Source organism: Varanus komodoensis, unplaced genomic scaffold (genome assembly GCF_004798865.1).
Source record: "Varanus komodoensis strain SLA01 unplaced genomic scaffold, ASM479886v1 scaffold57, whole genome shotgun sequence".
Classification (NCBI taxonomy): Eukaryota; Metazoa; Chordata; class Lepidosauria; order Squamata; family Varanidae; genus Varanus; species Varanus komodoensis.
The window spans coordinates 3,441,058-3,466,480 of record NW_025336182.1 but is presented as its reverse complement, the minus strand read 5'-3'; the positions used below and the strand labels follow the sequence as shown (position 1 = coordinate 3,466,480).

The 25,423-nt window shown below is 55.1% G+C and overlaps 1 protein-coding gene across 1 annotated transcript in view; it reads right to left on the bottom strand.

The window, feature by feature from the left end:
* Positions 1-12,749: 12,749 nt before the first annotated feature.
* The window catches only part of SEMA6C (semaphorin 6C), a 73,579-nt gene continuing 60,905 nt past the window's right edge, over positions 12,750-25,423 (bottom strand). Inside the window, exon 21 of the mRNA XM_044449066.1 lies at positions 12,750-13,999. Within this exon, the coding sequence (XP_044305001.1) occupies positions 12,750-13,999 (1,250 nt within the window). The remainder of the gene's footprint in view (positions 14,000-25,423) is intronic.

Below are 25,423 nucleotides of genomic sequence, written 5' to 3'. Positions count from 1 at the left end.
CAACAAGCGGGAGGTAAAAGCATGCTCAGGTGTGTGTGTGTGTGTGGGGAAAACTCTGAAGGGCCAACTCTTCCCTCCTTGGAGTAGCCCAACTCGACCGCAAAGCAAGCAGGTGAGAGGGGAGAGGAGAAGAAAACCGCAGGGAGGCCTGGAATGGAACCAGGTTTCCAGGAAACCCGCACGGCTGGCAGATGCACCGGAATGTCCGGCACCACAACAGGTGGCTGTTTTCGTTGCTCCTGCTGTGAATGTCCTGCCCAGAGAACTTCAGTTCTTGGGCCGTTTAAAAGTGCAGCAAGTAAGCATAATAATCATGCTGATAAAACGAAACTAAACAGAAGTTGTCCTTTCAAGTCCTTGGACGCAAGCCTGGCCAAGGTCCCGGAGCGGAGATTTGAGTCTGGTTCTCTCTCCCATTTGTGCACCGAATTCGGCCCTTGCTCTCTGTCTCTTTTCCCAACCAGTTTCACCCCAAGCAGCGTCCGCACACAAAAGCAACGCTCTGGTTGGTTGCTGGAGATGCAGATAGGTCTGAGCGGAGGCTTGCAATAGGTGCGAGGGGCTGCCAGGCGGCTCCATTTCCCGCCTCCCTTTGGGGCAGGTGGCCGGGGAGGGTGCATGGATCCCCCCAGGTTGCAGCAGCTGCCTTTCTGGAGGGCAGGAATTCTGACCACGTGGTGCCTCAAGGCAGCCTTGGAAGCAGGAATTGCATCTCCCAAAGGCAGGGCCCGGGCTGCTGCGGTTCCCACGGCACGCCCTGCTTCTCCGCTAGGAGCCCCCGGGGTCTCTGCAAAAGCAGCGCACAGCCCTTTTCTTCTTGCTTTTTTCTCCTTTCACAGGACACACAGACAGTTAATCTGCTTTCTGGCTTTTTCAAGCGCTTGCTCATTTGTTGCAAGAGCCGGCGTGTCAGACACAAGTCTTTCTTTGGCACCATTACTGTCTTTTGTTCCTGTCTCACCAGAAGAACAAAACAAACTCCCATTAGAGAGCACTCTCATTTATAAACCCGATAAACATCAGCATTTCAGAAGCGGCCACGATGCTGCATGGCTCCGTTTTGCTCTCGAGGGGAGGAACACTGCTGAATGGGAACCAAACCCTCCCATTTTCCAGGACTTAAAGTTCCACATTAGTGAATATTTAAAAATATTTAAAAAGCCACAGGGAAGTTGCAAGCCAAGGTCTGCGGCTGGTCAAAGACCAACCAAAATGCCATTTGTGATATTGATTTCCAGAAGAGTTCATTATTTGCTCTCCAAACGAGGGGCAGGTATGCCCAAAATATTGTGGCAGTGGCTGGCATGGGAAAAAGTTTCCATAGAGGTTTTTTTGAGTTGTCTTGATGCAATTCTAACGTGATACTGCAGTAATCACATATGACGCTGAAGTCACATCTGACCCTGAAAGTCAATTTCCAGTCGGAGGTCTCTCATTCTACGACTGGACTCCCTCCAAATTTTCCAACCTGGGTTTCCGGATGTCCACAACTTCAATTTTCGCCCTCCTCATGTTTTCCGTTGCTGAGTCTGCATTTTTATCTGCCAGAATAAAACCCCACTAAGTGATGGTCACGTATCTAGTGCAGCTGAGATGGACCGTGTGATCCGTCATCGAAGCTCTTCTGATGTTCTTAGGATTAAAAAAACAGCGCCTTTTGATCGGAGCTCCTCTTAGCCCCGCTGTCCAGGAGGGCCCTTTGCAAAGAATAAAACATCGGGAGGGAGTAATTACCCTCACCGACACCTAGGGGAAGCCACCATTGAATATTAGTGGCAAAGAAGGCTTAAAAGATGTAATAGCTGTAATAAAAACCACAAACAGAACCATCATTGTGAAGGAAAGGAGCAAGAACATTTGTAAAGAAATGTAAACCTTAAATTAAATGTTTTATAGGCTCTCTGACAGAGATGGAAGGAGCGTGCATGCCTGCTTCCTTGAATGGCAACCCCCTTGTGTCCAGTGGCTGCAGGTCCGCACAGCACGCCTGCATCTCCGTAGGGGTGCATATCACGTTACCATGCAGAAGGGAGAAAATTTCCTCACCTGGGTCGGCATCCCAAGAAGCTGTGTGGCAGATCTCCACTTCTTTCAACAGTCCGCGCTTCTCCACCCAGGGAATGAATTTCTGGATGGATCCGTAAACCGGAGCGCAGATGCCCTGGGAAGCTGTCAAAGATTTCCTTCTTGGGACTTGCTGATGGCTAGTGGCATGCGCAGGCGGAGGAGGAGCTGGCGGTGGCAAGTGGGCCTTCGCCAAAGATGCAGCTTGACCCCTCCATCCCGCTGCTGGGGAGGAGGAAGAGAACGGGGAAGGGAGTGTTCTTGGTCCACCTTCCTCCCTGGTCCACACACTCCTGGTCAGAGTGAAAGATGCTGCGGTGCTGTTGCCGTGGCAACCCGTTTCTATAGAGATGCAGGAGCAAAGTCATCCATTGCTTTGACCAGGACGGAGCGAGGGGGTCCCAGCTTCTCCATCTGCACCAGATGCTTGGCCGGTCTGGTCCGAGGGGCTGAGTGGGCAGCGGCATGTCCAGAGTTCGCAATATTTCTTTCTTGATTTTATTTACCAGACTCTGATCATCAGCATTAACTTATTGGTTCCTTGTAGATGTTCTGGATTCATTTACGAGATATTTGGGCATCTAAGGTACACGTTTCCCATGAGTGTCCCATCCCTTCAGAGTCTGTCTGTCTTGTTGTGTCTCTCTTTTTTCTCCCCTGAGCAAGTGCACAGTGTCCTGAATTTATATGTATAGTTTGTTCTCTTCTTCTTATATTTATACGAATCAAAAGTTTGTTCTTTTGTCTCGTGGTGATGGGCAAAGGGGTCTCCATTTTCGCCCAGGCTAACCTACCTTGCAGGCGTGTTGTGGGGCTGAAAGGCAGGGAAATGTGTATCTGTTTGAAGCTGTCTGGAGAAAGGATGGCTGCAGAATGAAATTGTATGTTCCAGGCCACCATGCCCCAACTCTGGGAAAGGGTCAAGCATCGAAGGGGGGAGCCGGTGCAGTGTGGTGTAGTGGTTAAGAGCGTGGGACTGGGACTCAGACGATCTGGGTTCGAGTCCCCGCTCAGCCATGGAGCCAACGGGGTGACTTTGGGCCAGTCACAGACTCTCAGCCCAACCTACCTCACAGGGTTGTTGTTGTGGGGATAAGATGGAGGAGGAGAGATGATGTGAGCTGCCTTGAGCCCTTTGTAGGAAAAAGGCAAGATATAAATCGCAATATAAATAAATAAATAAATAAATACATAAAAGCAGCCTCCGGGGAGATCCAGAGCGCGGCGGCTTGAACCCTGAGTCCTGAGTTCGAAATGGCCTCCACCGTCCCCAGCCAAGGTTCGGCATCCAGTGGCCAAGCTCTCAGATGGGTGGACTTGTCCCTTCTCTGTGACATCTTCACAAAGGCTGCAATGAGTTAAAAAGGGAAGGAAGGAAGGAAGGAAGGAAAGGGGACCAAGGAGCAAAAGACCTACTGATGCAGAGTACAGGAGGCTGTTAATCTAATGCATCTGTTTTGGGGTTCAGAGCTGGGATCCCAACCCTACTCAGGGAGGGCTTCCTTTCCTGCTGTGCCACGCACGGCCTCTAGGCGGCACTGCGAAATACCCGGAGCAAAAGCATTCCCTTTCCATCTTAGAAGCGCCCCGCCCCCCCGTTTCCTCTGCTCTAAGAAAACTCGCCCAGAGTACTGCTTAAAAGCAGACGTGCAGGTGGGGTCACGTCATCGGGCCCAGGAGCAACCTGGGAGGCCTTTATCCACCTGAACGCTTGCAGACGCACGGCGAGGTAGGCTGGGCTGTTTCTTAAACACGCCACTTGCTGTTCTTGGTTTGGCCACTTGGGGGCACCCTTCTTCTACTGTGTCAGAATATGAAGAAACAGCCGTTTCCTAGCTTCCGAAGTGCGAGCAGGGATGGGAAAGGGGATTTATATTCTCTGGGGTCTTTCCGTTTTTTAATGAGGGTCTCGAAGAAGCCAGATCCTCACAGTTCTAACTGGGGTTAACCAGACTGTCCTCGTGTGTGGACTGTCCAGAGTGGGACCTGCCACCCGTCTGGGTGCTGCTAGGCACTGAAAATATTGGTTTGGGTTTGCAGGACCAAATGCAGAGGAAGGAAGGAAGGAAGGAAGGAAGGAAGGAAGGAAGGAAGGAAGGAGGACAGATGTGGCTGCGCTACTTTGCACATGCTCTAAAGGATGCATCTTTACAGGACCGTCTCTCCCAAAGGCACCTTTCTGGGTAAAGGGGGATGTGTGAGCGAGGGAGGAAGGCCTTTGAATTCCTGCAAACACCCCCCCCTTGAGCAGAAAGATGGGGGGAGCACAGGTGGGCCAAAAGACAGGTCATCCTGGAGACTCCGATGCAGGCACGGTTCTCAGAGGCACTGCACCTGGGCGCACCAGATGCTGGGGCACAGGGGAGGTGGCACATCTCTCTGGATGGCTGCCCACTCTCGGAAACAGGATGCTGGGTGAGGTGTCAAACAAAGTGCGCTGCAGTGGCTCATGGCTGGAGCTCAGCAGCAGAGGGCACGAGCGAGCCAGCTCCCGGCTCAGCCTGGCCGTGGCATCCGGTTTGTGTAGCCGGTGATTGATAACTCTCCATGCATTGATTCATGGACCGAATTCCTGGGGCATTGTTCCAGGCAGGGCGGCATTGTCTGGCCACGGTTCCTTCCTCCAGCTGCCAGAGATGAATGGCCGCTGTGCGCTGCAAAGCAGCCACACTGCGACGGGTGCCCGGCCAGCAGCTTCCTGCCAGCAGCTGCAGCAGGAGGGGAAAAACCTCCTGCAGGACTAAAGCCCACAGTCACACCCTGAAGCACAGAAGGGAAACAGGCAGCCTCTTGTGCAGTTGTGAAAACACTCGATTCCTGCGCAAGATGCGCAGCCTGCGCTTCCTCTCTGCAGAACACTCAAGCCCACGGCCTTTGTTTGGGCTCCCTCTATTCATAGGCTTCCTCTCGTCCTCTTAACCAGCTGCCCATGTGCCCCAGCACCTGGCGTCCGTGGCCACGCTGCCTCTGGTCTTGGAGCCCGGCACACGGCCAGCAAGGCCAGCATCACGGATCCCTTTCTCCTCCTCCACTCCTCGCGCGGTTCGCACACCTCGCTCACGGCTCTGCTTACTCAGCTTTCCTCTGAGCGCCGCACCGCTGTGAGAACGGAGAGTGTTTGCTTCAGTGGAGTAGCTTGTTCCTCCCACCGCCGGGAGAGGTTTGTGCCCGTGTGGACCAACAGCCCCTGCAAGGAGCTTCTGAACCCCTGGCAAGATGCCCCGTCTTTTGCTCTCAGCCTGGGCGAAGAACTGGTTTGCTGCTTGCCGGCAGCAGGCCAGGCCTGTGGGCATCCCATGGCCCATTCAGGAAACCCGCCCTCCTTTGCCGGTTTATATTCTACACCCACCTTCCAGCACTGTATTCAATAAACTGCAGGGTTTGGAGAGAGCCTTCTGCAGACAGCCTTCTAATTCTGAAGCCAAACGGTGCCATAACTCTGCCCTGCTTCAGAAGCCCCAAGCCTTGGTGCGGTCGGTGGACAGGGAGACCTGCCTGCCCTCACTTGCTGTTAAACTAGATGGGATGTCAGGCATCTAGTCCTCATCATTCTTTTATTAGCACCCTTCCCAGGGGAGCTTTTCACATGCTTGGGCATTATCAGCCTGCTATTTGGGGATAAACAGAGAAATGCGGATACTAAACCAAGTGGCGCGCACTTAAATTTGCACACTCCCTTTTGGAAAAGGGTTTGAAATATTCACGAAGGAGGAAGCGTATATTTCAGATTATTTATGAACCTGGAGGAGCTGGTGGGGCTGGCATTTTTTGCACGCTGCAGAATCCTATCACAACATCTCAACCTCAAAAATAGGGATGTATTTTTAATCTGCTTATGCTCAGGCCACACATCTCTGCCTGATGCCACCCCACGGGCATCCATCCCCATTGCAAAGGGCTAAAAGCTCCGTTTTGCCTTTCCTCTGTTCTGCCTGCCATCGTCCATCATCCTCCGCACTGAGAAGCCACGGAGAGGTTTGGCTCTTCTCGGAAAGAGAGGTGAGAAAAATGCTCCGACCTGCTGCTGCGGTGGGAACCCCTAAACGTTTTCTTCCAGAACTGGTGCGGACCGGTTTCCTCAGGCAGCTACCTGGGAGGGGGGCAATGCCGGCGCTGGAGCCCACCCCCCCAGCAGCCGCACCTGGCCAGGTGTTCCGGTGGAGCAGCACAAGCGGGCGGCACTTGTGAGGTTGGGAGGGCGGCTGCCACGCATCAAACAAAACAGCGCTCGGCTCTCCATTTTTTTTTTTTTAAAGTCAATTTCGGCCCTCTGCTTGCGCCTCATTTGCCATATTTTCTTGAACTGCCAAGTACAGTATGTTCCTCTTGGAAAGTCACTCAGGGAAACTCTGGTGTAGGGCAATCAATAAATTTGTCAGTACAGAACCGAGTAAAATGCAGAAAACATCTTTGTTACCTGCCTGCTTATGAGAGACAAGCCGTATCGAGAGATTGGAGCGTTAGCTTTTCTGGGCCAAGGATGACAGTACTAACGAGAATGTATCAAGGGGGTCCCTGAAGACCACCCCCTAGAAATGGGGTGGGGGTGATTTTCCAGGAAGCAAAACCAGAGAGCTTCCCTGATAACAGCGGAGGGATGCTCAGCCTGGGACTTCAAAACTGGTTTCCATCCGCTGCAGCTCCCCTAAAGAAACAGGCAACACTGTATTTTCTACCGCAGATGTTCTGGCTTATAATTTAACCGAAGCTAAGCAGACGAGGCTGAAAATGTTGTTGATTCTGGGGACCACTTTGGCCCTGGATTTGTGCAGAGACAGCGCTGCAGTTTGTAAAGGGAACGTGCCCTGCTGCTCCGCAGGACGAATTTGCTCCGCGGCACACGGAGCGTGGCCCACGTCAGGCCAGAAACGCAGCCTCTGCGGAATGCCTGGTTTTGGGTGTGATCATTCCCGCTCTCTCATTGCCTCTCTGCAGCACCAACAGGTAGACTGGTCCTACATAGGGAGGATCTGTTCTGATATCCCAGCCAGTTGAGGCAGAGGGAGGGAAGGGGGGGGTATGTGGAATGGTTTTCGGCCCAAGGACGAGTTTATGTTGGAGCTGCTCTTGGGAGCCACATTCTCGTGCTATGCAGGGCCAAGGGGGGGGGGGCAAATGGGAAAGGGGCATGGCCAACACCCCAGCCCATCCTCCTGGGGTGTTGGCTGCGCCCCTCCTGCCAGTCATAAAGTCTTGGCAAGTCAACCATGTTGAATGTGGGGGGGGGCAGCATGGGAGGCGAGGAGACCGCCAGAAGTTTGCAGGCTGGCGGAAGGGAGGCGGGGCCAGGGGAGGGGGCGGGGCCTTCCGGAGAGGCCCAGCGGCCCAGCTTGTCCCCGGGCCGGTGGGACAAGGCCCATGAGCTTCCGCTTCTGCACCGCTGATCCGGAGCAAGCGCTTGCCCAGTCTGGACAGCCCAGCCTGGCCATTCCAGCAGGTGGAGACCCCCGGAGGAGCTGAACCCCCTGTTGTAAAGAACTGCTCAGGGGCGACGATTCCACAGCAACAAACTGATCTGTCACATTTGGAAATCCGTTCCCGTTTATGCGCTCCCCTTCTTGCTCAGTCATTTTGGCAGATTCTCCTTAAGGGCCTCTTCTCTGTTCATTAAAAAAAAAATCCGTTATTTGAAGTGCTGTTAAACAAAGACTCAAAGGCAGCCTTCTCCGAAAGGAGCACTTAAACCTCCCTTAAGGCGCTTTTTAAAACTTTTAAAAGGGAGCAGCACACGATGGTTATTTATGAGCCGGAGGGGGAGAGAGAGGAGTCCGGGCGCACCAGCTGAGGGGCTTGCATTGGCAGGCTGGGGGGGGCCCTCCCGGGGGCCATAATTGGGGGGCAGCTGAGAGGCAGCCGGGCACTTGGGCAGCTGCCGGGCCACACGCTCGCCCCGCTCCCTGGTGGGATGTGGGAGCCCCTGGCCACGTTCCCCGGAAAGCCCCCTGCGTGGGCCGAGGGCGCCTTGAAGGACAGTGCCAGGCCTGGAGGGGGGGGGGCAATTCGGGGGACCCCCGGGGGGGCAATTGGGGGGGGGGGGGGGCCAAAGGCAGTGGGGCGGGGCCACAATGCTCCCTGTTTTAGCTGAGGCAGGAATGTCAGCCTTCCCAACTCGGGGTGGGAAAGCGCATGCCGGGGAAGCGCCCATAAAGCTGTCAGACCACGTGGTGGCGGGAAATGCGGAAGGCCGGGAGAGCTGTGGGCATGTTGGGGTGTCCAAAGGGGCAGATTTCACCCCCCCGCCACCTTGAAGGAAGGCCACTGGGGGCTCAGCCCCAGCCAGCCCGCCCCTCCAGCATCCTGGGTTCCACTGGGCGACCCCGGGAATCCCACATCCTGGTTCTTGCAGGTGGGGGCGCTGCACCTGGGCACGGGCGCCCTGGCCATGGGGAAGAAGGCAGCAGTGCCTTCAGATGGAGCTCCTGCCAGCCTGCGAGTTCAGAGAGGGCACTCGGCTGGCACGGTCCAGGCACCCCTCCTCTGCTCCTGCAGCGGAGAAGCACTGAGGAATTCCGTTTGTCCAGCTTGATTGAGGTCTGCGCATTGCACCGGCTGGCCGGTGCCCGGGATGCCACCCACGCCTCTCCGGGCTGGTTTCCCAGAGTGCTTTGAGCAAACGCCATGCAGCTTGTACGCAAGCCCCACCTAAGCCGGGGTTCACCTGCCCGAGGTGGTGAGGAGACGCAGAGTTTTGCTCCTTTGGGGAGAGAGCAGAAAGCCGATGCTGTGGCAGTACAGAAAAGGAAGCAAGAGAGAAATAAAATGTGGCTGCGACAGGGCCAGGCTCGTGTTTTTCTCCTTCCGCTCTGCCTTTGGAAATTAATTGAAAAAGCTACTTGCCGTGGAATGGAGATTGAATCGTTGAGAGAAATGCAGCGGGGGGGGGGGGGTGCTGGAGAACCAGAGAGAGCGAGACGGAGCATTTAGCTGCCCCCACTGCAAGGTAATCACCAAGCAAAGAAAATCTCTACTGGGTAATTTTCTGCTAAATCCTCCGAGCAGTTCTGGAAATTACATATTCCGGCTTCCTTCCATGTGCAGGTACGCATGGTGGCGTGGGTCCTGCAGACCACATATAGATGGACGGATAGGCGGATGGAGAGATCGGATAAGGTGCTCCTGCTCCTCGAAGGTATTTTCGAGGCGCAGTCTCTGGAGGACCATCCCAGCTAAGCACCATGGATCATTCCGTAATGGGATTGGCAGCTCACCCAGAACTCGCCGGAGGAAAAAGCAATCTCGCAGATGGTGGCGTAAACACTGGTTTGGAGATTAAAGCACTCTTCCCGGCTGGGGAGCTGGGGCACCGCGACGGCCTTGGGCCCCGGCAAAGCTGCGAGCATCGCCTGGCCGGCCGCAAGGGGGGTTCCGGGGCAGCCCGGAGGCCCAGAGACCCAAAGCCAGGACAGTCCGGAGGTGGGGTGTGAAGGGGCAGATCCCGCCCCTTGGCTGGGCTGCCCGGAGGCCCCCGTCTTCCGGCCCGTGAGCAGCCACCCCGAGCTCTAAGATGGCCCAGCTGGACTACTGCGGTGTGGGGCCGCCCTTGAAGGCTCTTTGGAAAGGGCAGCCAGTCCCAAAGCGAGTCCCGCTAAAGCGATGATGCGAACTGCCTGGTAGGATGAGGGCGACCAGAGCAGGGAAAAGGACTATCTGGGCCCACTCCTGTTTGGCTGCCCCCCACCCCATGCATGCACCCCCAAGATAAAAGGGAAGCAGGGCCGTTCCAGCAGCTCTGCTTAACTTTCTCTCTGCCCTCCTCATCTTTTTCTTCTTCTGTGTCGCGCCTTTTTCATTTGCATGCCTGCTGAAGCAGGGTTTGCCTTGATTTACCTTTCATACCTAAAAACATAGAGACAGAGTGAGTCAGAAGGGACCTCCCGGACCATCTAGTCTGACCTCTGGCTCCAGCTGGTTCCACTCATGACATGCCTACTTTAGGAGAATTTTTGGTTGAGGACTGAGAGAAAAAGTAAATACATTGGGATTTAACAATGGTTATTAACTGCAAGAGTCGAATGGAGCCTCCAGATTATGCTCTGGAAACCAATGGCAAGAGGAAAGGTCCCTGGGTTCTTAAGGGCTCCTTGTGGGTCCTGGGGGGCATCTGGCTGACCCTTGCTGGAAACAGGTTACTGGGCCCTTGGTCTGAAATTTCCTACTTTCTTAGCAGTAACTTTGGTTTGGACTTGAATCTCTGGCTCTTGACCCTGCGGGTCTGAAATGGCTGGAGCTTCAACTCTCTAGTCCTCAGCATCTTCTTTCCCTTCCCAATGGGGCAGACTACATCTCCCATCATCCCCAGCCAGCAGGGCTGCCTAGCACACCTGGAGGTCCCTGGGTGGCTCGGGAGGCTGTAATTTAGGCGTTCCTAGAAGATCTCCGAGGGGCGACTTGCTCTGAACCAGCGAAGGAGGAAAGAAGCGCGGACACACACAGCTGTTCAAGACACAAAGAGATTATACCATATTTCACACTTCAACTTGGGACGGTCCTTCTCCATTCCGAAAGTACAAATCCTCAGTGCTGGCGTGGCTGTCCTACACAGTAGGATTAATCCTGCTTCCCCTTCTCCTCCTCTCTCTCTCCTTTGCACTTCTCTTACACACAGTTAAACCAGAAATACACACTCATATTTATAGTTCGGCACAATACTTCTAGAAGCTGCTCCCAGGATCCCAGGACTGCGGGGCGTGTGGACGCTGCCTGCCCCCTGCGGATGCCTCCGACGGCAGAACTGGCCTTCTGACGCGACTCTGCGTGTTGCCGGGCCGCGGCCAGCAGTCCTTCTAGGGGGCTGGGGGGTCAGCGGCCCCCGGATCTTCCCAGGGAGCCGTCCTCCAACTGGGGGCTTGCTACTGGATTCAGGAGAGGCCCCGGGGCAGAGTGAGGGATGAAGTGAACAGATCCAAACTGGAATTATAACAAGCGCCTTCTTTTCCATCTTACCAATTTTTAAAAGGGGGGGGGGTTCCTCTAATAAATAAAACTGGTGGATACGGTGTATGGATCAGCTCTTTTTTGGTCACCTATGGTGAGCAGAATATCTGGAGGCAGCCAAGCTGGAAAGTTTTAGCAGACTGGCATTCTCCCCCTCTCAATTCCTTATCACTGATGATCTGCAGGTGTATGTCTGGGGGGGGGGGCTATGCCCACCCAACTTCTTGCACGGATTGTTTGCAAAGCCGAGCTTAACCCAGAGTTTAAAATAAACAACCAAGATACAGAATGAAATCGACAATCCTGTTTCCATAATCTGAAAGGGGAAACCACTGGAAGAGGGAGCCAGAGGGGAACTCAAGAGAGGAGAGAGAAATTCCTGCCCTTTCCAGCCGCCCGACAAGCCACATAAATACAGGAGAATGTTAGGACTGGGAAAGAGGCGTTTGAAATGTGGTGGAGGAAACCGTTCATTTCAGAGTCATGAGAATCTCAATGCTACATTCTCCTTTCTGGAAGGGTGCTGGATTTGTGCGGTCCAGAACCCGCAAGGTGTGGGGTGCGGCTTCAGCCCACACAACACGAGAGGCCGGGGACTGCAAGTCCTGCCCGCTCCCAGGAGCATGGGTGAGCGCAGCAGAGCGCTTGCTTGTGGCGTCTGGTTCATGTTTCCAAGATGGCGGCCAAAATGGGGAATGCCATGCAACAGTCTTGAGAGAGTGCCGCAATGGCGAGGGGGCCCCTGCTTCCCCCCCGCCTGGGAACCCGAGGCAAGCGGCTGGATTCGAGACCCAAGACAAAGTGCAGATGAGCTGGCCCCAAAGCCCCGTCTTGTTCCAGGAGGGCCGGCCCCACAGATTCGGGGAAGCTGAGGCAGCGCATCCGACAGCACTGCCCCACCAGAGCTTACGAGGTCTGGATGCGGCCCTCCCAGCCTGTTGCAGACCCCGCACTTTTGAGGAACATGATGCCATGAAGCCAGCGTGAGATGAAAACCTAAACCAGGGACCCAACGAGGGCCATGCCTGCGAGCACCTGCTTCCTGGGAGGGTCTGCCCAGAAATGTTGAACATTCTGAAACACAGTTTTCAAGTTTTGCTTCTTCTTGTTAAGGCTAAGCTTCTAGTCCTCATGCTGACAGAGAACAAAAACATTAAATGGCCAAACCCAGGGAGAGGTCAGATAAGGGGACTGAGCAGCATTGAGCGCCGGCTAGCAAAATCCACCGCTTCCTGGGATGGCAGCAGCCCCTCCCACTGCCCGCCTGCCTGCCTTGGGATCCATCTCATTCCCCACCCCGACCCCCTGCCCCAAACACGCTTGCTGATAACTTGTCCTCAGATGTTTGGGTGCAGAATCTTGGGGGAATCTGCGCTGCACAGATGCAGAAGTCTCAAATTGCATAACCAAACTGTGTGAAGATGGGACTTGAGCGCAGAGGTGGCCGAAAGCCCCACGACCCGACCCAGGAAGCCCCCAACGAGCAGAAAACTGGGGAGGCGGGCGATGTGGCCCCGACGCTGTGCGGGCCTGGAAGCAGCCAGTGGGCACTGCCGCCCGCGGGCTTCCCCCACCGTCCCAGGTCCCCGCGGGCCGCTCCCCACCACAAGGCACGCTGCGCTTCGTAGTCCTCCGGCTCCCGCCATTCCGAACCGGCACAGGCGGCGCCCCTTTCCACAGCGAGCAGGCGGGGGGGCAGGGCCTGCCCCCCGCGGCTCCGGGCCCCCGACGTACGCACCTCCCGCCCCGGCTCAGTAATGGAACTGCCCGGAGGCCCGGGCCGGGGGCGAGGAAGGCATGAAGAGGGGCTGGGCGGGGGCGCTGGGCTTGACCAGGGAGACGGAGCGCTTGATGCCGCCGTGGCTGGGCAGCGGGGCCGGCTCCCCGTAGCTGTGCTGCCGGGCGAGGAAGGCGGCCGGGCGGCCCTCCTCGGGCACCGACGAGCCCGTGGAGTGCATGCGGGTGAGCAGGGCGGCGGGGGGCGGCCTCCCCGCCGGGCCCAGGCTGTGCTGCCGGGCCAGCCCCGCGCCGCCCGCAACGTTCGCCAGCTTCGGGGCGGCGCAGAGCGAGTGTCTGTGTGCGGCCGGCCGGCCCGGCTTCTCCAGGCAGGCCTGCGGCGGCGGCGGATCCGGGGGCACATCCAGCCTCCGGGGCAGGCTGTCCCTCGGCAGGGTGGAGGAGCTGTAGTAAGGGGCGCTCTCCACGTCGGGGATCTTGGGCTGCACGCGGTTGGCGAAGGACACGGCGGCGGCAGCGGGGGGGAGGTGGGCCGGGGCGCTGCCCGGGGCCTTCCTGGGTGGGCCGTGGGTCTCGTGCAGGTGCCGGAGCAGCTCCTCCAGGGTGGTCACCTCCACCCCCTTGGGCAGGTAGCACTGGGAGTGACGCACCAGCACCCGCTCCGAGTTGGGGATCTTCTTCTCGTCCAGGTAGCCCACCAGGGGTGCGTCGTAGCCGTGGACAGCCACGGCGCTGGGCAGCGGGTAGGCGTGGGAGGCGGCGCCCGGCGTGTGGAAGAGCGGGGGCTTCCCCTGCGCCTCCTTGGCGTTGTTGAAGTTCTGGTTCCGCTCCCACTGGTTCCGGATGGCCTTCATGTTCTTCAGCGGCAGCTCCGGCGTGGACTCCGGCGTGGGCAGGCCGGACAGCTCCGGGTGCTCCTTGGCGCCGGCCTTGGCCAGGGCTGCGGCGCTGGGCGGCTCCTTCTCGCTGGGCAGCAGCGTGGTGTAGAGCTTCGTGGAGGCCGCCTCCACCAGCCCGTCCTTGGCCGGGTTCTCCGCCAGGCCGTTCATCCGGGCCAGGCTGCGCAGAGACAGCGGGCGCTGCAGGCCACTCTCCAGGTCCCTGCCGCCGTGCTTGCCCTTCTGCCCGGCGTGGCTGCAGTAGCAGGAGACGAGCAGGCCCGAGAGGAAGGCGCCCAGGAGGAACGCCACGAAGACGCAGCCGATCAGGAAGGTGAAGTGGACCGTCCGGGCGCCGTCCCGGCCCTCCGCCTCCTGCCGCACCCCTGCAGCCGAGGGAGAAGGGAAAGAGCATGAGGAGGCACGGCACACGCCCCGTCGCCCGCCTGCGCGAGAGGAAGGCGGAAGTAAACTGGGGAGGAGGGCTTGGCGGGGGGCCGGGGTAGCCCCCCGCTGGTCCACGCCTGGCTTCTCCCCCCTTTGCACCAGTGATGGGGCGGAGGGCGCAGTGGGAGGGAGGGGGCTGCTGCGGAGTCGAGATGGAGAGCAGAGCGGAAGCGGGCAGGGCTGCAGGGGAGGGGTTCGCTCCGGAAGAAGGGGCCACGGCTCCTCGCTTGGGCCGAGGAGCCGCTGAAGAACTTTCTCCTCCTCACAGGGGTGTCTGCACAGGAGCAGGCTGAGCTGGCAGCTCGGATTTCAGGGGGGTTCCTCCCGGGGGGGCGCCCCAGGAGGGTCCTCGCAACACGTGGCAGCTGTTTTCGAAGGGTTGGCCAAGCCTTTCCAGGCTGGGAAACCTCACTTTCCCCTTCCTCACTCTTGCATTTTGCCACTAGGGTGATACCTTACCCTTTCTCCTTGTTCCTCTCGCAAGGAAGCCAAGCTGGCTCTCAGGGCTCCTCCCTACATGACCGACAACAGCCCTGTGACGCAGGCCAGACTGACGGCCGGTGGCCCAGTTCGCACAATCACGATGGCTGAAAGAAGCCACCGCGGGCTGTGGGTGGCTTGTTTGGGGGTTGCTGCCCACCCCAAGCAAGGCAGCTGCCCTGATCACACGAGCCAGGTTAGCCACCGGCCCGGGTCCGCCCAGCAAGCTTCGTGGCCCGGCGAGGGTCTGCCTCGGCCAGCTAGCCCTGCCTGTCTGCCTTGCCCTTTTAGCCCCGCCCCTCCCGCCTTTGGCCACGCCCCCTAGGGACAGATAGTTAAGTGGCGGATCTGTGAGCATCGACTGCCTGTTTCCCCTTCGCCACTTAGAAAGCGGCAAAGTGTGCCACGGATTAAAACGGGGCTTCGTTTGGGGTGTCCTAGGCCAGGTTCCCGAGCTCCAGCACATGTGCTGATGGGAGCCCCCCACCTCTCTTTGCTAGGCTGCCCCCCGTGTGCCCCCATTCATTTTAATCGAGGAGACCCATCTACCCACCGCTCATTCGTGAATCAGGATCAAAGCAGGTGGGAATCCTGTAGCGGGCGTGCTCAAAAGCACACCCAGGGCTCCGGCGGAAGAGCCGCGGTCCCTGTGGGCCTCTTGCGGGTCTCCCCGCTTTCCTTTTTAAAAAAAAAATTCGAACAACCAGGACTGTGCAATGGCGTAATAAAAGCACTAATTTAAAGAAAGTGGTTCATTTAAATGGTTATGAAGGTACTGCTATAAAAGGTCATTTATATGGAACTTTTAATGATCCAGAAATAATATATAATATTACTAGTTAATAAAAAATCTTTGTTTTCACTGTCTGCTATATAAAATTAACCTCGCTTACCTAGCCCTTAAAAAAAAACCAGGCAGCTTTGTAATACAATATTAAATACCTGTTATTGCTATTAATTTCGCCGTGAGACTTAGTTATATAGAAAGGAGCTTGCGCACCCTTTCAATTGCACTCTTAATGGAATAAAATATAATTATCTTATAGTTCCTTTTATTGAATGCCCTCTTTCACCCAGGATATTTTATTAATTCTGTTTAGTCCTCTGACTTTGCAGTAACTTTAGCAGCCTGAACCCAACAACTCAGTAACTGGAACATTTAAACTGGATCCTGCTCCTGGCTATGTTGGCGATTCCAGCAGGCCAAAATGTATAATTTGTTAACTCGAAAATGGCTCGGCCACTTACTAACAGCGCAATCTCCTCAGACCAAGAGCAATTGAATTCAATGGGTCTAGTCTCAGATACGTGCAGATTTCAGCATCTTGTTGGAAACACGGAATATTAATGCAGGGCCAGGAAAGCAGAGTTGAGACTTTGGTCTTTCATTTCTTTAACGGGGCTGAGCTGAAAACTCCGGTGCTTCCAATTAATATGGAACACGAGGCAAAGACGGAGCCAAGAGCGCCGCAGCTGCTCTATGCTGGAGTTCTTGCCTTCCAGACTTAGACTATCAGGGAAAACTCATCAAGCTATCGACTGGTTTGTTATTAAAAATGTGGAAGAAGAATAAAACATGCCTTTTTTTGGTGGAGAGCAGGGGGCGGTGGAGTCAAGTCGGAGAGAAGGAATAAAGAAAAAACAGATGGGGAAGCTGAAGGGGTGGGCGGGGGATGCACGAAGAGAAGGTAAAGATGTAAATGAAGGGCTGAAGCAGAATGAGAGAGAAGATATTAGAAATGGATGAGAGATGGGCATGGCTTCTGTGCAGAAGAAGCGCCTTCCAACTCTGCAGACTTCAGACTATGTCGATATCCAGGTCACAAAGAGCTCTTCGTCACCTGGTGCTGCAGAAGAAGGACGTGGCTTCTTCCCAACGAAGAGCTCTGTGTGCCTCAGAAGACAGCGCCATTCGGCAAGGACAGATGTTTGCGTCAGACTGACAGCAAGGTCTGGAGACCTGGGGCTGAAGCCGGCCCTATCTCCGTGGAACGCTACCGAGCGCGAGTTTGTGCCACTGTGACGAATGTGGGATTTAAGCTCGTAGAAGGAGAACCCCGTCTTTGTTTGTGACAAAGCCCTGCTTGTGTTCTAAAAATAAAGGCTTGGTTGTTGATTGAGCAGGAGGGAGAGGTGTGTGTGTGTGTGGGGGGGGGGAAGAGCTCTGTGTGCACTCTGAGGACTGCACTTGTTGGTATCAACTTCAGAAAGACTAACAGGTAAGAATGTTGCTATATCTCTTTGGAACAGATACAGCTTTTAATGTCTATTTTATTCTGCAGATCTGACCCTTTAAAGTGACTGGCATACTGTATGTTGCATTTTAGGGTTTTAATTCTTGTGAACCACCCAGAGCGTTTGGCGTTTGGGCAGCACGGAGAAAAGGCCACGAGAGTGCTGTGGGGGCTGTTTGGAGGGAGGGAAGCTGTGGGCAAGGAGGGAGGCCGAGCAGACCCCACGGAAGCCCGCAGTCACCCAGGGAGGGGCAGGGAAAGCGCCTCCCCACCGCCCGCCCAAATGGGGTGTTTCTTTTGGGAGGGAGGCCTGGGGGTGGCGAGCTGCCGAGAAAAACAGCCCCCTTGCTCGCCTTCCAAATCAGACGCTTGGCTGGCTGGCGGGGGGCTGGATGGCTCCCCCCCAAGCCATCGATGTGGCACCTGGCCTCCTCCCCAGCCCTGGGACGGGGAGACAGAACCGGGGGGGTGGTGGTGAGCAAAAGGGCACCGAAACCCCCAAACCAGAAGCACCTCCAGAGGCATCTCTGGGGCACAGGTTGCGCCACGCTCTCTTCCCCCCAGGACAGCACCTCTCTGGGCAGAGGCGCCACGGATTCCTCTGGGAGGACTCTTTTTTTTTTAATTATTATTTGTATACGAGAGATTTCCCGACCAGGCAGACGTCCCACTGGTCCTAACATGCTTGCAGAAACACATGCAGTTAGTAACTGGGAGATGCTGTCGGGAGATGCGGGGGCCAGGCCTCCCCCCCCCCCTTGTGTCCCGTGCGTGTTATCCCCAGGGGCCAGGCGAGCGTGGAAAACGGGCCCCTTCCATGCAGCGGCGGCGGCGGCGGCTGAGGCCTTGCTAGAGGAGGGGGTGGCGGGGCAGGAGAGGAGAATGAGCCAGCCCCAGCACCCCGTTGCGCCCCGCGTTCGCCTGAAGCGAGGCTTGTCCGCCCGTCTGGTGGCCCCCGGCCCCCAGTTGGGGAAGGAGCAGGTCCCAACGCTGAAGGGGCCGGGGCTGGAGCCCAGGCAGGCCTTCCGGTCGCTGCCTCTTCTCCCAACTCCTGTTCCAGCGCTGGAGGCTGAACCACAGGGTCTCCCAGGCCCGCCTCCCATCCTAACCCCGATCTCGAACAGTGCAAGACTAATTTAGACACTAAACCAACCCCACCCTACAAAAAAAGCAAGGACGACAGCATGGATGCCTTTCCTTCCTAGTCCAGCGTAAGGACAGCGGTCCCAATCCAGACAGGGGCATTTGTCTGGCAACGCAAACCAAGGCACTTTTGCAAAGCCAAACACGAACAGGAGAGTTGAATCTTGGCAAGCCTGAATATCAGTTATTCACCCTCTCTCTCTCTCTCTCTCTCTCTCTCTCTCTCCCTCTCCCTCTCCCTCTCTCTCTCTCTCTCTCTCACACACACACACACACACACACACAAATGCCTGCATGCTGCTGAGCCATGCCTTGTTCTTTTAATGTGGATTATTGTGACGTTCGAACCCAACGGCCCTAACATCATGGTTTGTTTACCAGGCACAACCCATGAAGAAAACCTATGCATTTTTGTTGGACTGTGGACTGTGATTTAGGTATGTTCAGACAGTATAACAACCCCTGATTCAGCAGCAGCCCACGCTCAACCCATACTCAAACCCTGCAGTGGATTCTTGCGTCGTTTGAGCCTGGTCACTCCTTAGGGTACTCCGGCGGACACTAGAAAAGGATGGCATTTTGCTTTAGTCTAATCTCAGAGGAAAGCCACACTGGCAAGCAAAAGAACAAAGGAAGTGCATTTCCGTGAATGGAGAATTCGTGCCCCTGCACTAAACTGCTTCCGCCCATTAGGCAACACTCCCCACGGCATTGCCCCAGGGTGGTGGAACAACAGGGTTGTCCCAGTTTTGAATTACTTCCCTTGTTCCATGACATTCGTCCTTCTGTGGGGCAGGGAGTTGCCCCTGCCTTGCTCCTTGGGGGCTTAAAAGCAACTCTCAGGTACATAAACAGGGAGGGGGTGGGGGGGCTGCGGGAAGCAGAAGGGCCCAAATCTCGGGCGATGTTTCCTCCTGCAGGCAACACAAATACTCTGGCGCTCAGCTCGACAATTTGCTTCTGCCGTGTTCTACAGGGGTCTGCGGACAAAAGGACGCCTTCTCTATCTGTGCCATAATTTTTTCTGCAGGCTGAACAAAGAAAATGGCCATCGGGGAGGAGTGGGTTTTTGTTCGCTCACAGGAGTTACACAATCCTGTTGTTTTGGGGAACACAAAAAAAAGAGAGAGAAGCAAAATCATTTCCCATGGAGAAAACAACAAATGAAAGAACCAAAGGCCTCCATGGAAACTGTCGATTGCTTTTTTAAACATTTGCATGGGGAAGAGAAAGAAGAGGACAAAAAAATAAAAAGCAAGGAGAATTTTTTAAACCTGGTGATTAAATGTTCCAAAGCCGGCAATCCAATTTTAAAAAATCAATCAATCAAACAAACAAACAAGAACAGAACAGAAGGAAGATTTAATTTTCTTAAACAGGGAAGCCCTACAGTGATTGATGCCGTCAGATTAATCAACTACAGTTCAGTTGATTAATCTGTCATGGCGACGATCTGTGGGGCAGAGAGTTTAGAACAAGGTCTTTTCTTCCCAGAGGCTCTGCAGGGTGGGGGAAACCTTACAAGGCAGCCCTTTCCGCCGTATTTGCTGGGTAAACGGTGCGCTATGCGACACGAAGCTTGCGGGATGCAATGCGCCCCCGTTCGGCCACAGCACGGAGGTGAACTGCCTTGACACAGTCCCCATCCATGATGCACCACTGTGACTAGGACGAGCTTCCCCAGCCGGACGCGGCCGAGGGGTCCAGTTCCGGGGCGGGGACCTGTTGGACCCCCCTGGCTCGGCTCCCTGGACTCTGGCCAGGTCCCTCATGGCAACGAGCCCAGCTTCCAGGGATCGAGCCCCCTGCGTCCGCTTCCACACGTGTGGTGTGCAGCTGTCGGTGCTCCCCGGGATGCAGCGGAAGGCTGCTGGCGCCACAACCCAGGCTCTGCGAGCAGCCGCAGGAGTCTCGGCTCGCTCCCTTGCGAAGACACGGCCGAGCAGGAGAGCAAGCCTGTGAACGAGCGGGGACCAGACCCCGTGGAACGCCACTGCCAGCCACGTTCACGCTCGGCCTGCACAGGCGGCACCTGCCACACTTGCCGGCACTGACGACACGTCCGCCGATCGCTCATTTGGGTGCCCCCTCATTTGTGCCATCTCCCCCTTTCAGCAGACACAGTGGAAACCTCAAACATGAATAAGAGGCGAGCGGGCATTTTGGGAATCTGCGGGATCTCCAAATTGCTTGTTCGCCCATCACTTTCTGCATCCCACCTTTAGCTGAAGGAAACCCAATTTCTGCTCCCCCGCTCCCCGGCCTCCCTTTCTTTCCCTCTGCTCTATAATCTCCCTAACGATACACTGTATGTTCGTTGGGGCAGGGAGCAGCTCTCCAGTACATTCTCCATGTTCCTGCGCACAGACACTGCCATATGCAAGCAACTCAGATGCTTTTTCTAGTCCAAGGGGTACCCCCCTCCCCTCCCCCAAAGGGATACACAAAGTTAAAAAGTCATAAATAGCAGTAAGCCACATCTGGAAAGCTTTTGACGGAGCTCCCTCTGCCTGCTGGTCCCGCTTCACGTTCCCGTTCACTGTGATGTTGATTATGGTCGCCACTGACTGACCGTGATTTGCAAATTCTTGTTGTTCCCAGGAAATTCAGCTTTTGGGTTGGTGGCCAAGGAGAGGGAGATGGGAAGGTAGGTTAAGAATTGCCCTTCTGGATAAATTTCATTTCACCTCCAGCTCAACTCACCACTTCCTCTATAAAACAAGAATTTATTTCCTGGTCCTGAGAGAGGGAACCGTGGCAGACAGGGACTTTGGGGGTCCTGGAATCGGTTCCAGTTGCTGTGTACCTCAAAGGTTTATGAAATAGCTTGTGAGACCCACTCCCCCAACTCTGCAGTAATATTAGTTTATCTCCCTCACGTTTTGGGGGGTGGCTTTTGAAAGACTATTTTGGGGCTCTGCAAGGACCTACGAAGAAGAGGCAGAGGGATTCACCCCCGTTTCGCTCGTCTTCCCTTGTGGCCCACAGTTGCTTTACAATGGATTTGTGCAGCTGCATCTCAGATGTAAAAGTGATCATGAAGGCACTTTTAACGCACTCCATATTTTCAAAAAAAGGAAAGGAAATCTCCAATCCCTTCAGATAAACTCCCTCCCTCTCCCTCCCTCCCTCCCTGTGTTCCCCAAGCAAGACAGGAAATCTTATGTCTGCACAAGATGAATACGTTCATCCCCAGCCATCTGATCACAAAAGCTGGCCTTTTTAAAAAACAGCATCCATTGAATTGCTCATGGCCGTCCCTTTCGCTTTAGGAATATAATGGGGTGGCTGCGTGTTAGTGGATAATTGATCTGAGCAACATCCAATTCAGTTTGTTTTGACCATCTTGCAGACCAACTAGGAGTCTTTCCGGAGAAAGCCACCCTGGAGTCCCAGCTCCAACTTCAGGAAAGCACTCCAAGGGGCTCCAACTTCGGGGTGCCCTCTCTCTGCCCTGCAACTGGCACTGTTCTTTCCATGGAGCCGAGGCTGCGAGGTGGTGGAAGGCCCAACTTTGGAGCCCACGCTGGTCCCAGGAAGGGGAGAGAAGGCCCAGAGAATGCCCAAGAGGGCCCGGGAACGGCCCCGGCTCTTCTCTCGGTGTGCCGGTGTAAAACGAAGCACGTCGGAGGGTGAAGGAAGCACGGAGGGGCTTCTCTTTGCTTCCACGCCCCTGTTCTGTCCAGAGGGGGTCCGCGATCCTCCAGGTTCAGAGTGTTACAGCAGTGACCCCGAACTGCACTGCCGGAAATCCCCCATGACACCAGGCAGACCTCAGTCCTGCCCCCCTCAAGCAGCACGGTCCAAACGGTTGGACCACCGCCCCAGCATCGTGGGCGCTTTGACGAGCACTGAGAGCCAGCGGATTGCTTGCTCGCTTTCTAAACACACACCTACATGCACAATTAATATTTGCATTCGTAGCCTTCTGTTCTACCCACAAAGTGGCTTTCGGTAAACAACAACACGATAAACAAAACAAGAAAGACGTACCAAAGGCAAACACACCGAGGAAGCCCTTTTCCCCGTGCAAGAGACTGGTGGATAAATTAACTCATGCAGCCCTGATGGCAGATATGCCACGAAGCAGCTGGCGTTTGCGTTTGCTTTTCGTTCTCGGCACCAACGCAATCTGGTACCAACGTTCTCTGGCAGGAGCATCACTGGCCAATTAACCACGAAAGGCTCCCAGGAGGGGTCCTTCCGGGTCAGGGGTGTGTGGTTTGTTTCTTTCTGAGCTACCCTTCATTCCTTGTTTCACATATAAAGGGCGAGGAAAACCTGCGTGCTCGCTTGCAAGTTGTCCTCCAGCTGCGCTGACATTTAGTCAATTCTTCCACATCTCGATTTTACGCGTACGAGCCGTTAATAAAAAGATTTTTAAACGGAGGCCTGGGAGGAGCTACTCACACACCATTTCTCCCTCTTCCAGACACGACAGAGCAAAGTCTTGCTTGTGTGCATCTTCTTTGCAACTGAGAGCCTTTATTCTGTGTGACTGCAGTACATTCTGCAGTGAGGTCTGCAGGTTTCAGGATTAAGGCATTTTTGAATTCAGTCCTTGCACCGAAAGCGGTCGGCACCTCTGACCTACGGGGGCTTGGAAAGGGACCTTTGGCCAAACGCCCTCACCCCAGTCACTAAAACTCACACCTGAATCTATGGGAGAAATGCACATTTTGGCTTGCTTTTCCATTCTCATGATTTTCTAGGGCTGAGTTTGCATACAGTTGTGGAAGGCAAAGACTAGGCTGCCAGCCTAAGGGATTCATGTGAACTTGCTCAGTGTGAAGTAAGACAAGGACGTGCTGGTCAGATTCACGGGACCTGGAATGTACGTTTGCCAATTTCTTTGACATCTCTAATGCCTGTAAAGGTTTTATTGATCTAATTGCTGTATTATATGCACCCTGCTTTTGACACTGGCTTCAAGGGCCCCTTTCTATTTCATTTTTATTGTTATGAGCCATCCGGAGACATCCAAGGCCTAGACCCAGATTTAATGAATGCAATAAAAGGAGTCTGGCATATCGTGAAACTAACGCTTGCTCCTTCCCGCTTCTGAAGGGATTCTGTAATCCGGGAGCACAGCTGGGAAGACTCACAGGGCATCTTAGGCCCAACCCTCTCCTGACCAGAGGATGCCTCTGAGCATGAGCAGAGTGATGCAGCCTCAGATAGGACTGCAGAACCTGCAGAACAGGATCTGCACAAGCTGGGCCTGGCGCCTGCTCCTTCCCAAATCCAAACGCAAAACCTGGGGTGCTGCTTCTTGCTGTTCTCTTTGCACCCCCGTCCTTCTGCTCCAGCCCCCCCCCCACTGCCTTGTCGTGTGCAGGAAAATGTGCTTGCCACATGCGTTATGCCGAATTCTCCCAAGCAGCCCAGCTCTTCAGAGCTATTTCCACTTGGGTGGGCATGTCGGGAGCGGAGCCGGCTGGTGCCGGAGGTCAGACTAGATGGCCCGGGAGACCCCTTCTGACTCGCTCTGTTTCTGTGTTTCTGCCTGTGCTGTTTTTCCTATCATGGAAGACTCGCTTGCTTCCCTTCCCTTCCCTTCCCCACTCCACCCCTGTCCCACCAAGTCCTCTTCTGGCAGTGTGCCATCTACGGAGAAGAGGCCCGCAAGCCAAAGAGCGAGAATGCAAAGCTGAGAGCAGGAATGTAAAGCAGGACGCAGCCCTTCCCAATTTACAGATGGGAAAAGTGAGGCTGCAAAGAGATTTGCCTTTCCAAATGAACCCTGATCCTAAGCTGAGAGAGAAGACCCCCGCCACAGAGGAGACCCCCACCAGGAGCAGGCTACGATATCAACTTCCAAGCAGGGATGGATGAAAACCTCAGCCTCCCCTTTTTCTGCATTCAAAAATGTTTAAGTCTCCAGTTCCTTCTGTCCTGCCGAGGAAGAAATCTGCAAATTTGGCTAACGATTGCTTTGCTGTTTGTTTGTCAAACCACCGATCAAAACAAGATTTTCACCCGGCTGCACCAGCCGGATTCAACAGATACAACTATTCTGAGCATGCTGTGGCCACGTCGCGCCCCACAGCTGTTCAAGGTGAGCAGCCGCTTAGGAAAACAGCCAACGAGTTAGCAGCCCGAATTTGGCACCTTTGATGCGGCTGACTATGGAGGGTTCAAGCCCCAGAGTTTTGAGAGCTCAGTGCCCCAAGCCCTCAGCCTGGATTCGTAGATTATGTCTTCCTGGGCTCATTTGTGCTTTCTTGTGAAGAAATGGTCGTGGTACTTCTGATACACTTATGGCAAGTGCAAATTTCACTAAGTTCCTAAGAAACCAGAGCACAGAAACATGGAAACACAGAAACAGGGCGAGCCAGAAGGGGCCTCCTGGGCCATCTAGTCTGGCCCCCGGCTCCAGCTGGCTCCGCTCAGGACATGCCCACCACGTGCGTGTCTAGCCTATCTTTGAACAAAAGCTTGCCCATCCTCACTTCTGGGTTCGCTTTCTACCAACAAGGATTTAGCTTTCAAGCTGGGGCCCTTTCCAGATCTACTCTCGAGTAAAACCCATGTGGGGTGGGGATTCGAGTACTGGACTGGGACTTGGAAGAGTCAGGTTCTAGCCCTCACTTGGCCAGGAGACTCCCTGGGCAACCTTGGGCCAGCCACTTGCCCTTTGCCTTGCCTCCCTCACAGGGCTGTTGTGAAGACAAAATGGAGAAGTTGGGGGTTTCTTGGAAGAAAAAAAGCAGCATGAAAATATGTCAGTAGAACGAGCGAGCGAGCGAGCGAGCGAGTGCCACCAGCCTGCCGCTCTTGATTCGGGACCTTCCCATTCCCAACTCTAGCTTATATTTGCTGTCTCTTCCATTTTTAAAATGAGGCTCGGAGTAGATTTATTCTGCAATCCTGCCAGAAAGCACCTTGTGCATCGAAGAAGGGAAGCAGCGCTCTGAGCAAACCAGCACGTTTGCCCCTGCAGGGAGTCTGTTTCAGAAGCAGGGAGACCCACGTAGCTGGCCACAGGCCTGGCTTTCCCCCGTCAAGTCATCTCGCCCCCTTCAGAAGCTACCCAGTTCCCCGTGCCTTGTAGCAGAGGCTCCTGCCTGTCAGTGCTCTGCCCACCTGGGCAAGCCCTCCTTCTTTTCACCGGTCAGACAATCCCAGCAGGCGATGTGGTAGCGGGACGTTGGGAAGCACCAGGCACCCTCTGCAGGGAGTCCCCGCAGAGTCTCCAAATGCAGGCGTTTGTGTCGCCCTGGGTCACAAACCGATTCAGGCAGTTTTTAATTCCAGCCAGAACGGGTCTTTCGGAAAGCTGATGGGACTCAGAGAGCAAAGCTGGCTGCAGCGTGCTGGGAGCCATGGGCCTTCCTTCTCTCTAAACATGCTTGGAAATCGCACTTTTCATTGCGCATGTGAGACCAGGCCATCTCAAAAGGCTTTGCTTTGCAACAGGAAGGCTCACCGTATGTATGTTTTGCTGGGAAAACCAGTTTCCCCCCATGCCAGCTTCTGTGCGGGCTGAAGCGAAGGTCAGAGGGA